Source organism: Scyliorhinus canicula, chromosome 13 (genome assembly GCF_902713615.1).
Source record: "Scyliorhinus canicula chromosome 13, sScyCan1.1, whole genome shotgun sequence".
NCBI lineage: Eukaryota > Metazoa > Chordata > Chondrichthyes > Carcharhiniformes > Scyliorhinidae > Scyliorhinus > Scyliorhinus canicula.
This window is the reverse complement of record NC_052158.1, coordinates 144,134,989-144,148,025: the sequence shown is the minus strand read 5'-3', so window position 1 is coordinate 144,148,025 and position 13,037 is coordinate 144,134,989. Positions and strand designations below refer to the sequence as shown.

The window sequence follows — 13,037 nt, the reverse complement described above, 5'->3', positions numbered from 1 at the left end:
AAAACCAGAGTCCCGCCGGCACCGTTCTAATCTGGTTTACCCAGCCTGGATGGATCCCGGGGCGGCCTGGTGGGAGAGGAGGGGGGGTTCTGACCCCGGCGGGTGGGGGGGGGGCCTCCGTTGTGGCCTGGCCCGCGATCAGGGCCTACCGATCGGCGGGCCGGCCTCTCGGGCCGGGGGACCTCCTTTGTTCCGCGCCGGCCTCTGTAGCCCTACGCCATGTTATGTCAGGGCCGGCGCGGAGAAGGGAGCCACCACTCGTGTGGAAATCGCACCGGTCCCACTGCGCACGCGACGACGTTTACGACGGCGTCAACAAGAATCCCGCCCCACCTTTCCCGATTCTCTCTGGATTTTTCACTCACATCACCATTCTCTCTGATGGCAACTGCAGGCTGAAAATCGCCCCTATCGTTTAATCTAACACTGCTGACTAAATGCAACATTTGCCTTTTATATAAATGTGTGCATGATAATCCAACATTTAAAGGGATATCGACAAAGAAATTCAGTTGGTCTGTGTGCAGATACAAAACAATAATCTAAATAACAAACTTAAACAAAAGAACATCTATATATACTGCTTTTAACATAAAGAAAAGCATCCCAAGGGACTTCACAAATGGGCATTGGTAGGGAAAGGCAGGCAAGCCATGGAGGGAGAGGTTAACAAGGGCTGACCAAAACCTGGCCAAAATGATGATTTTTGGCACAAAAGCAGAGACTGGTGGCCACGTGGAGAGGTTCAGGGAGAAAGTGGAGCCGATATCACTGAAGGATTCACAACTGGTGAGGTAACGGGAAGGAGTTACCTAAAATAAAGTTACAAGGGGGACTGAAGGATGCGCGGAAGGTAATATAATGAAAAAGAACTTTGATAAGAATGAGTCGTTTAAATACACTATGATGAGGGCCAAGGATAAAGGCCAGTCTGTGTCAATGATGGATAAATGGGACTTAGTGCTGATCAGGATACAGTTGACAGCGTTTTGGGCAGTCGGAGCTTGTGGGAAATGGGGAGGGCATCGGGGCAATAAACGGGACAAAGAAGGGATAAAGATTTCAGTGATCGGAACGGCAATATTGCAGAAGTGGAGATGGATGGTTTTGGTACTAGTTAGTATATGGGTTACTCTCACCGAACAAGGGGATTAAAATGTGAAAGCTATGCTGTATGTGGGCAGCTGGTAGATTTGGGAAGTACGTACACATTAGGAAAAGTTTGGGAACCTCTGAACTATGGTATCAGCTTAGCATGAAGGACAAATAGGTGCGTTTGTTTAATTAATTTATTGGCATGCCCAAAAACTAATAGGCAGGGTGCTACTTTCTCCTAAAGAAAAACATCTACAAGTCACATTGTTAAATAGGGGCATTTTTTTTCAGCCACTTGTCTACATGTTAGTTGATCTCCAACATGTCAAAATGTCTCAAACATTTTGCCTGATAGTATTTCAGCATGCTTACATCTACATTCTTTGTCGCAACGTACCTCTTGTTTGCCAGGACTAGCCTCTTTTGAGATACCGTGCTCTATGAGCAGTGGCGAGACAGATGTGGTAAAGGTGTCCCACCACATATTGAGGAACTCAGGGTGAACAGCAGAGGAACAATCGTGACCATCTCTCATCACACATCTTGTCGTTGGGTCATAGGTGTAGTTCCAAGGCTTGACGTTGCCAAGAAAGTGGACCACCTTAGCGTCAGCACCATACCTAGGATTGCACACATTTAACAGAGGGCATTTATGACCTGATCTCACTAATAATTTTAAAAAAAACATCTTCTCATCTGAAATTAGCAGTTCTCCAACATTAATGGTTACAGCAATTTGAAGCATAAGCTGCTTGCAAGGACAAGAAAATTATACCAGTTAATGGAGATTCTACCTAGTCACACAGAAAAAGGACACCAGTCTACATCATTTAATGTGCATTAAAATTAGATGATCACACAGAATAAAAGCATATTATATCATATAATGCGCAGGAAAATAGGGGTGGCACGTTGGCACAGTGGTTAGCGCTGCTGCCTTACAGTTTGATTCCGACCTCGGGTAACTCTATGGTGTTTGCTCTTTCTCCCACTGTCTGTGTGGGTTTCCTCCGGGTGCTCCGGTTTCCTCCCACAGTCCAAAGATGTGCAGGTTAGGGGGATAGGCCATGATAAATTGCCCCTTAGGGTGAGGTCACTGGAATAAGTCAGGGAATTGGGTCTAGGTCGGGTGGTCTTTCAAAAGATCGGTGCAAATGTGATAGGCCAAATGGCCTCCTTTTGTACTGTAGTGATTCTATGAAATGTCTACCTACTGGAACAAAGGACAAGCAAGGGTTCCCAGATATGTTATATTGTTCCTTTGCATGTCTCTGTTTAAAAGTTTCAATGAGATGGTGCACCCTGGAGACCAGGAGGAAGGAATTGGTAGGCTCCCGCTTAGGCGGGCAGGGGAGAGCTTTAGGTACCTGGGGGTGCAGGTGGCCAGGGACTGGGGGACTCTTCACAAGCATAACTTCACCAGACTTGTAGATCAGATGGAGGAGGAGTTCAAGAGGTGGGACATGCTGCCATTATCGTTGGCGGGGAGGGTACAGTCCGTCAAAATAACAGTGCTTCCGAGGTTCTTGTTCCTCTTTCAGTGCCTGCCCATCTTTATCCCCAGGGCCTTCTTTAGGAGAGTGACTAGCAGTATTTTGAGCTTTGTGTGGGCATATGGGACTCCGAGAGTGAAGAGGGTGTTCCTGGAGCGAGGGATGGATAGAGGCGGGCTGGCGCTGCCCAACCTTCTGGGGTACTATTGGGCGGCCAATGTGTCAATGGGTGATGGAGGGGGGAGGGGCGGCGTGGAAAAGAATGGAGATGGCGTCATGTAGAGGTACGAGCCTGGGTGCCATGGCAACGGCACCGTTGCCGCTCTCCCCTAAGAGGTTTACCACGAGCCCGGTGGTGGCGGCGACCCTAAGAATCTGGGGACAGTGGAGACGGCATCAGGGGGAAACAGGGGGCTCGATGGAGGCTCCACTGAGTGGCAACCATCGGTTCATCCCGGGGAACAGGAATGGGGGATTTAGGGGGTGGCAGAGGGCGAGCATCAGCAAATTGAGGGACCTGTTTATTGGCGGAAGGTTTGCGGGCCTTGGGGAACTGGAAGATAAATTTGGCCTTCCCCAAGGGAACATGTTCAGATACTTGCAGGTAAAGGCGTTTGCTAGGCGACAGGTAGAGGGATTCCCTTTGCTGCCCTCGCAGGGGACGATGGACAGAGTGCTTTCGGGGGTGTGGGTCGGAGAGGGGAAGGTGTCTGACATCTATAAGGTAATGCAGGAGGTGGAGGATGCGTCAGTGGAGGAGCTGAAGGCTAAATGGAAGGAGGAACTCGGGGAGCAGATAGAGGATGGAACTTGGGCGGATGCCTTGGAGAGAGTCAACTCTTCCTCCTCATGTGCGAGGCTTAGCCTCATCCAATTTAAGGTGCTGCACCGGGCCCACATGTCCGGGACTAGGATGAGTAAGTTCTTTGGGGGTGAGGACAGGTGCACCAGATGTTCGGGGAGTCCAGCGAACCACGCCCATATGTTCTGGGCATGCCCAGCACTGGAAGAATTCTGGAAGGGGGTGGCGGGGATGGTGTCGAGGGTGGTTGGATCCAGGGTCAAACCAGGGTGGGGACTCGCGATTTTTGGAGTTGCGGTAGAGCCGGGAGTGCAGGAGGCCGATGTCCTGGCCTTTGCATCCCTAGTAGCCTGACGAAGGATTCTGCTACAGTGGAAGGATGCAAGGCCCCCAAGTGTGGAGACCTGGATCAGTGACATGGCGGGATTTATAAAGTTGGAAAGGGTCAAATTTGCCCTGAGAGAATCAATATAAGGGTTCTATAAACGGTGGCAGCCTTTTCTGGACTTCCTGGCTCAAAGATTGGTATCTTGGTCAATAGCAGCAGCAACCCGGGGGGGGTTGTTCCATGTTGTAGGGTCTATTCTGTAACTTTATATTGTGTTAATTTGCGTTCTTGTTAAAATGCTGTGTTGTTCATGGAGGTGGGGCGAATGTTTATGATTGTTAATATTATTGTTATTTTTGGTATTTTACTATGGTGCGTTATTGTTGTATAAATTCAAAATTTTTCAAAAAAAATTACTTTAAAAAAAAAAGTTTCAATGAGCTTCTCCTTTTTTGTGTACATTCATGTCTCCTTTTAACAATCAAAAGGGCACTTTATCTCCACCAAAAGGCACCTTCTCTCTCTCAAAGGGCACCATACGTCTCCCAAAAGTGCCCTGGAATCAAATCCAAAAGTGTTACTATCTCTCCAAAACCCTGGTTACTATAAGACTCTACTCTAACGTTCACAAGTCTTGTTTACATAGAACATACAGTGCAGAAGGAGGCCATTTGACCCATAGAGTCTGCACCGACCCACTTAAGCCACACTTCCACCCTATCCCCATAACCCAATAACCCCCCCTAACCTTTTTTTTTGGTCACTAAGGGCAATTTATCACAGCCAATCCACCTAACCTGCACATCTTTGGACTGTGGAAGGAAACCGGAGCACCCGGAGGAAACCCACGCAGACATGCGGAGAACGTGCAGACTCCGCACAGACAGTGACCCAGCGGGGAATCAAACCTGGGACCCTGGCGCTGTGAAGCCACTGTGCTAACCACTGTGCTACCGTTTTGGCACATCCTCCTGGCCAAAATCAGATGAGCCTGCTCACACAGCATGTGCAGTTCCCCAGTGAACCACGGATGCGCTATTTACAACCCGGCCCCATTCCTCAACCCTGTGAAAATGTGTGATGGTCGGGGGTGGGGGGGGATATGGAAAGTAAGGATTACCGACTGGAGAGTCCACAGACATTTTCAGAAAGATGGAGAGACGCCTGCGTTAAAAACACCAGGCCAAAGTTAACGTTCAGGTCACTGACCTTCCCATGAAAGATGCGGTGTATTCCCACCATTTTCCGTCTTTAATTCCCTGCAAGGTGAGTGAAGACAGTTTTCCCAACTTCTTCGATGGATCTTTGGACCTTTGCTTTGCAGTTCCCCTCACTGCGGGTGGAAGCCTCCAGCTGGGTTTCCGTCTGTTGCCTGGTGATGGGCCTGTGCTGGGGGCCTGAGGCAGGAAATACAAGCACTAGGCCCATTGTACTTCAGGTGTACGGCTCCTGTCCGGCACCGGAGCGTGATTGGTAGAAAATGTCCATGCAACAACGGCACAGTGGTATTGGAGTTCCATCAGGCCAGGTTGAAAGTTGAAGGGAAGCCTTTGTTGAAGTGGGGGGGGGGGGGAGGAAAGGGGGGGAGGAGGAGGGGGCGATTCATTCATGTTTTGATCTTTAAATAAGCCTTCTATTTTTAATTATGTTATCTCAGCAGAGAGCTGGCAGCTGTTCCTTTTAGCTTCAGTACTGGGTCACACTGGTACAGAATGTTATTGTCAGTCAGGCTCATTCCGCTGCCAAAGCTAGAAGCCCTTAAACCTGCGGCTCAAAAAGGTGACAATACGTTTGCCGCTGGCAGGCTCCAACAGAATGGAATTGCATGTCAGCAAACACACGTCATCAATCAGCGGTCCCGCATTCACTTTGCTAATTTTCCACTCAAATTATTTTTTTTCACATAAACAGTGGGTGCGATTCTCCAAAATGGAGCCCAAGTGTTCGCGTCATCGTGAACGCCGTCGCGTTTCACAACGGCGCAAAATGGGCATGGTGACGAACAATTCTGGCCCCCGGTGCTAAATGGGCGCCGTGCCAACCCGGAAATGCACAGTTCGGCCGTGCCAACCTGCGCATGCGCGGAAGACTACATTAGCGTGCCGGCCCTGACTCAACATGGCGTCAGTGTTCAGGGGCCGGGCGCGCAGGAAAGTAGGCCCGGGGGGGGGGGGGGGGGGAGATGCCGGCCCGCCGATTGATGGTCCCCGATCGCGGACCAGACCCAATCGGAAGCCCTCCCCAGGGACAGAGCCCCCCTCTCCCCCCACAGGCCTCCACCCAATCGCGCAGAGTTCCTGCCGGCAGCGACCAGGGGCGACCGGCGCCGGCGGGCTCTTTCGTATCCACGCGGCCGCTTGACTCATCCGGGCCGGAGATTCGGTGGCCCCGCCGATTCCAGCACCCGGCGCCGCTTCAAACGCGGCGGTGCAAATGGCGCCGATTCTCCGCACCTCGGAGAATCGCGCGCCGGCGTTGTGGCGCGGTTGTGGCGATTCTCCGGCCCGGCGCAGGGCTCGGAGAATCGTCCCAGCATTTTCATATCTGATTAGTCATACTGGAAAATTAATTTTCATTGCAGTATATGAGACGTGGGTGCAAGGTTTGTGCCTTTTCTTCTGTCTCCGCTATTGTTCTTGTTGCCTTTTCGTTCCCAGATGCTGTTAATAATCACATTTTGTTTTTAATATAAATTTAGAATACACAATTATTTTTTTCCAATTAGGGGGCAATTTTAGTGTGGCCAATCCACCTAACCTGCACATCTTTGGGTTGTGGGGGTGAAACCCACGCAAACTCCACACGGACAGTGACCCAGGGCCGGGATTTGAACCCGGGTCCTCAGCGCCGTAGTCTCAGTGCGAACCTCTGCGCCACCGTGCTGCCTCAATAATCACATTTTAAACTTGGGAAAGATCAGAAACTCTTTTCTGTTTAATTTTGACATTCTGCCTGGTACACTAGAAAGACCGGACTGATCTGGTTCTATACACATCACTCTCCGGTGCAATCGTGAATCGTGGCACCCTGGAACACTTACACATCATGGAAGGCACTACATTATTGCAAACCAGCCCAATTTTTAAGCCTGAAGAAGGTACAACTGACGATCCCTGGCTGCAGAGTCTAAAATATAGGGGCACGGTTTTAGGATAAAAGAGACGGTCATTTAGGATTGAGATGAGGAGAAATTACCTCACTCAAAGTGTTGTGAATCTTTAGAATTCTCTATCCCAGAGGGTTGTAGATGCCCCATCGTTGACTACAGTTAAGACTGGGATAGATTTGTGGTCTCTCAGGAAAAAAAGAATACGGGGAGCCGGCAGGAAAGTGACGTTTGCAGAATCGTGACAGCACAGAGGAGGCCATTCGGCCCATCGTGTCTGACCAGCTCTCCACTTGAATTGGTCACTGATTGATGACTTAATGCCATTCTCCTGCCTTTTCCCCATACCCGTACCCCTGAACATCTTTTTGAGCATCCAATCCCCTCTTGGATGCCTCGACTGAACCTGCCTCCAGTGCATTTCAGACCCGAACCACTTGCTGTGTGAAGAAGATTTTCTCACAAATCGTTTGCTCGTTTTGCAAGTCATTTTGAATCTGTGCCCTCTCGTTCTTGATCCTTTTACGAATGGGAACAGTTTCTCCCCATCTGCTCTTGTCCTGCCCCCTCATGATTCTGAACATCGCTATGAAATCTCCTCTTCGCCTTCTTCTCTCCAAGGAGAACAGTCCCATCCTCGCCAATCTATCCTCATAACTGAAGCTTCTCATCCTTGGAACCATTCTTGGAAACCTCTTCTCTACTCCCATCAATGTGTTCTCACCCTTCCTATAGAATGGTGCCCAGAACTATACAAAATACTCCAGCTGATGTTTAACCAGCATCTTGTATAAGTTCAGCATAACCGCCTGCTCTTGTACCCCATGCCCTTATTAATAAAGCTCAGGATACTGCATGCTTTATCCATTGCTTTCCACACCTATCCTGCTACCTTCAATGATCTAGGCACATGTACACTTAGATCCCCATTTCCTGCACCTCTTTAAGAATTACACTCCTTATTTTATATTGCCTGTCCATGTTTTTCTGACCAAAGTGCATCACTTCACACTTCTCCGCAATGAACTTAATCAGCTGCCCATCTGCTCACTCCCCCAACCTCTCTACGTCCTTTTGAAGCTCTAGATTGTTCTCCTTACAATTTATAATACAAGTTTTGTGTCATCCACAAACTTTGAAACTGTTTCCTGTGCATCACGATCTAGATTATTAATATATATCAGGAAAAGCAAAGACTTCAACCACTCCAAACCTTCCTGCAGCCTGACAAATATCCATTGACCATTACTCTCTGCTTCCTATTATTAAGCCAATTTTATATCCATGTTCCAACTGTCCATTTTTGTTCCATGGGTTATTAATTTTCTCACAAGGCTGTTGTGTGGCACTGTATTTAATGCCTTCTGAAAATCCATGTCCTCTATGTAAACCCGACTGATCCTTTCTGCACCTCTTCTAAAAACTCCATCCTTAGAACCATAGAATCCCTACAGTCCATCTGGCCCATCCAGTCTGCACCGAACCTCTGAAAGAGCACCCTACCTCGGCCCACTCCCCTGCTATATCCCCCTACCCTGTAACCCTGCATTACCCGCACAGCTTTGGTCACAAGGGGCAATTTGAGCATGGCCAATTCACCTAACCTGCACATCTTTGGACTGTGGGATGACACCGGAGCAGCCGGAGAGAACCCATGGAGATAGGACGAGAACGTGCAATCTCCATGCAGTCACCCAAGTTTGAAACCGAACCAGGTCCCTGGTGCTGTGAGGCAGCAGTGCTAACCATTGTGCCACCGTGATGCCCATCATATTATTTAAACATGATTTCCCCTTTAGAAACCCATGCTGGCTCTTGCTAATCAACCCACATTTTTCCATGTAACTATTAATTCTATCTCAAGCAATTATTTCTAGAGGCTTCCCCGCCCCTTCCCAGTTTGTAATTGATGGGCTTACCCGTACATGTTGTTTGGTCCAAGAGTGTAATATCTGAATTCTCCAGTCCTCTGGCACCTCTCCGGCGTATAGGGAAGACTGAAAGATTAGAGCCAGCGCCCTTACTGTTTCCACTCTCACTTCCTTCGATATCCTTGGATGCATCTCATCCAGCCCAGGTGCCTTGTCAACTAGCCCAAAGTCAGCCATGATTGTATTGAATGGCGGACAAGCTGTATGGTCTACTCCTGCTCCTATATCTTGTGTTCTTCAGTTCTGTTCCTTTTAGGAGCCTAAATGGACTAGACTTTGTAGATCATGATACGGAGAGGGGTTCTGGGCTTACTAACCACTGGCGCTCCCCAAAACGAGGAAAACAATTCTTGTGAGTCGGAGCAATGTAACCAGTCTCACGCCGTCACCCTTCCCCCACCCCCCCCCCCCCCTCCCCCCCCCCCCCCCCCCCCCCCCCCCCCCCCGATGCCCTGAGAATGTTTTTCCCCTCCAGAAAGCTACGACTAAATCCACCTCCAAATTACTTGAAGAAATTACCCTGTATGTACTCACTGTTTGAAAGCTGGAAGGTAGGAATAGATTGCCACACTGCTCAGATTGTAAATGAAAGGCAGGTGTTTATTGATGTCCGCTGTTGCCCAGTTGCTGAAGAAGCTGTTCAATAAACCCTGGTCCCCTCCTACATTAAAACAATAAATTTCACAATGTTAAGGTGCCAGACACCATTTGTCTTTTTAACAACAAATTGCATTCATAGCAGCTTTGAAATAGTAAAACAAACAAATCCGCTTCACGGGAGTGTTATCAAATAAAACGGGGACGCAGAGTCACATGACGGCACGACAGTTGACCAGAAATGTTGACCAAGAGCTAGGTTTTATTGACGAGGAGAGCTGGGTAGGTTTAGGGAGGGAATTCCAGAGCTTGGGCCCTCGGCAGCTGAAAGCACTAATGATGGAGCAATGAAAATCAACAGGGAAGATCTAGGTAGCAAAGAGATCTGGGAGGGTTCGGGGGCCGTAGGTGATTAGGGGGATAAAGGTGGGCAAAGCCAAGGGAGGATTTGAAAACACGAATGACAGTTTAAAGTTGAGGAGTCGCCAATCATTACTATCATGTTGAGGTAACAGAAAGGATCAATCAGGTTTATATAGTGTACATCGATCCACGGATAACAGACTCAGTTGCTATACACAGTGATGAACTCAGCTCCCAACATTAAAGTTGCAAGCAGTCATCCCACTAAAACAGGATGTTAAATCCGACATAAAAAATCTTGCGGTGTAGGATGTGCCAAAAGCTGCTGAGTGGAATGAGAGTAAAATGTGAGTTGTACTAAACAACTCTTAAGCTGCCAAATGCATTTTGGTGATAGCTTGTTTACATTCCTCAAGGACTCCTCAATAATACACAAGTCACCGGAATTCTGAAAGTCCAATTAAACTGAAGATTAATATGGCCCAATGTCTACCTGACTGAGCCGAATCAGTCTGTACACCCACGGTATGTACACCTGCAGCTCACAGATCAAACAGGCGAGCTCCATTTGCCACCCACAATGATAGAGGGTGGGGGGGGGGGATTTGGCTTCTTGAGCTTTGGAAGTGCAGATCATGCTAAATACTTAGCCTGTGACACTTGCCCTCAAATTCCTATACGGAATGTTATTTTGCTTCCATCTGGTCAATGCCATATATGGCGAGGATGTCCAACTCAAAACAAAAATGGCTTGCATGGCAGTTTTTGAAACACTGCACTTGTGTCTGCACAGCCTGCACTTGGGCAAGAAATATTTATGGCAGCTTTTAGTGGCACACACTTTAATCCTCAATACATTCTCTTCTCCCTCCCCCAATATTCTATAAAGAAAGGAATCCATGTAACTTGATCCAATTGTGAGGATCTCCTTTACTACTAAAGGACGTATATTTACATTTCATAAGATATCCTAGAATGTAAGTCTGTGATCCTTTGGAATTGTTTTTTTTGAAGATTAAGATGAGTGTTGTCAGTGATTGGAGTTCCGTTGGACACCCAGAACAGTAACAAACACTCTCAATTATAACATAGATGCTACAGAGTAAAGATTGTGTGCTTATGATAGCATGGATTAGTTGGTAGCATTGTCATTTCCGAGTCAAAGGATGATGTGTTCCAGCTCCTAATTTAAAGCCATTTATCATAAGTTCAGATCCTACTTGAGACAAGGTATAAACGGACACTCCCAGTGCAGCACCGAGGGGAGTACTGCACAGACAGAGATGCCAGCCATCTGAGGCTCTGTCAGGTGAATGTAGCAGATTCCAGTCCAATTCTCCTCCTATATCTAGTGGCGCACTAAGGCAGACTTTTGTCTGTTTTCATAGATAGCAATTCCAAAGGTTGCTAGTCTGTCACCAGGGACATATAGCTTGAGGGACACCAAGCAACATCAAGTGTGGCTGGCCATGGATTCACTCCTCCCCCTACTGCCAGCCTTTGGGGTGTTTGGAAGGACTTGCTGGTTGACACTCAACCTGTGTGCCCTGCGTTATAAACGTACCTTCCTTGACTATCCCTGGAATGGGGCTTGAACCCAGAGTTTCTGACTCAGAGGCAGGAATGCTGCTCACTGCTCCACAAGACCCTCCAATGTAAAGGATCCCATGACATTATTTTGAAGAAGTGTAGGGGAGTTCAACCAGGGCGAACTGGTCAATAATTACCTTTCACTTAACATCACTAAAACTGATTATTTTATCATCATCTATTACAATTTCCAAAATCACAACAGTGGCTACACTTCAACAAGTATTTAATTGGCTATAAAGCACGCCTTGAAAAGCACTAAATGTATGCAAGTCTTTTTTTCCTGTTAAAACTGTCCATCGACTCCCTACGTACAGTTATTACAATATTGGCAGCAACTTGCCAGATTTGCTGGAGACCGCAGGATTTCCTCGTGAAAAACAGAAGTACCCAAAGAAATTAGACATCACTTCTCAATATGTGGTGGAAATGTGGCTGCCACAAAAAGTTGTAAGATGCCACTCTTATTCAGTAATCAGCCAGCTGAAATATAACCGCCATTTTAAGTCACTTCTTGAGTTCTCATTAAAATTGACGGTTAAACGAGGCAACATCTAACCATGACCCAGCTCTTGGTGTAAAATTCTGTAAGTATAATGTATAAGTATAATTCTGCAAATGCTAATTAGCATTTTATACTTAACACCGCAAGGCTGTGTTTTACACAACTACAGCACCAGCATAGCCAGTTCCTGTAGACAGTTCCCCACAACATTTTGACATCTGAACCACATGGTTACAGAATCAAACAGGATAGCTTTAGGTCAACTCCAGTTAGCAATAAGTTCTTGTAGTGGCTGATGGAACCATCAATTCACCAGACACGTGTTTCCGATATGAATCTAGGCTTTAATCGACTTACTTCAGAGCCAGCCTGTTACCCGTTGATGAACTCTTAGTGAACTCAGGCTGACTCTGGACAAGGGTATTTATACAGCAGCACTAGGGGGAGGAGTCGCAGGCGGAGCCACGGGTGGAGCCCAGAACAAGTTCCTGAGTACTCCCAGAGCTACTCCACCTAGTGGTTGGATAACGCTACTGCGCTTACAAAGACAGTGTGAATTATCATATCATATATATTACATTCATCACATTCACCCCCTGCAAAAAAATTAAGTCCGGCGGGGGTGGTGGCCTACAACGTCAGTCTGTCCGGTGGTCGAATTGTCCGCTGTGATCTGCGGAGCACCGGGGTTTCAGCCTCTTGCGGTGGCTGGATGGGTGTTGTGTGCTGGGGTACGATGGCGGACTCCAGGGAGGGTTGTATCCGAGCTTTATACTCTCCTGGTTCGACCGGGGACTGGGGGCGCTGGGGGCTGGCCGGCGCGGGTGCACGGAACTGGTGGAGCGAGCTCGTGGGCTCGGGCGCACAAGGGGGTGGCAGCATTGGGGGTAGGGTGAGTGGTCCTTCTATGGGGGTAGAGGGGGCGCTGGATCCGGCGGGTGCCAGATCCCGGAGGGATACCGTGTCCTGATGGCCGTCAGGGAACTTGACGAATGCGTACTGGGGGTTCGAGTGGAGCAGGCGCACCTTTTTCAACAAGGGGGTCGGTTTTGTGCGCCCTGACGTTTTTCCTCAGAAATAGGGGCAGCAGGGTAGCATGGTGGTTAGCATAAATGCTTCACAGCTCCAGGGTCCCAGGTTCGATTCCCGGCTGGGTCACTGTCTGTGTGGAGTCTGCACGTCCTCCCGCTGTGTGCGTGGGTTTCCTCCGGGTGCTCCGGTTTCCTC

At 48.3% G+C, this 13,037-nt stretch overlaps 1 protein-coding gene across 2 annotated transcripts in view; it reads right to left on the bottom strand.

The window, feature by feature from the left end:
• Positions 1-13,037, bottom strand: part of LOC119975871 (glycogenin-1-like) — a 101,215-nt gene that overhangs the window by 4,023 nt on the left and 84,155 nt on the right. For both annotated transcript variants that reach the window (XM_038815758.1, XM_038815759.1), the window contains exons 5-6: positions 9,290-9,416; positions 1,493-1,715 (exon numbers count right to left, since the gene is read on the bottom strand). In XM_038815758.1, coding sequence (XP_038671686.1) covers positions 1,493-1,715; positions 9,290-9,416 — 350 coding nt within the window. The remainder of the gene's footprint in view (positions 1-1,492; positions 1,716-9,289; positions 9,417-13,037) is intronic.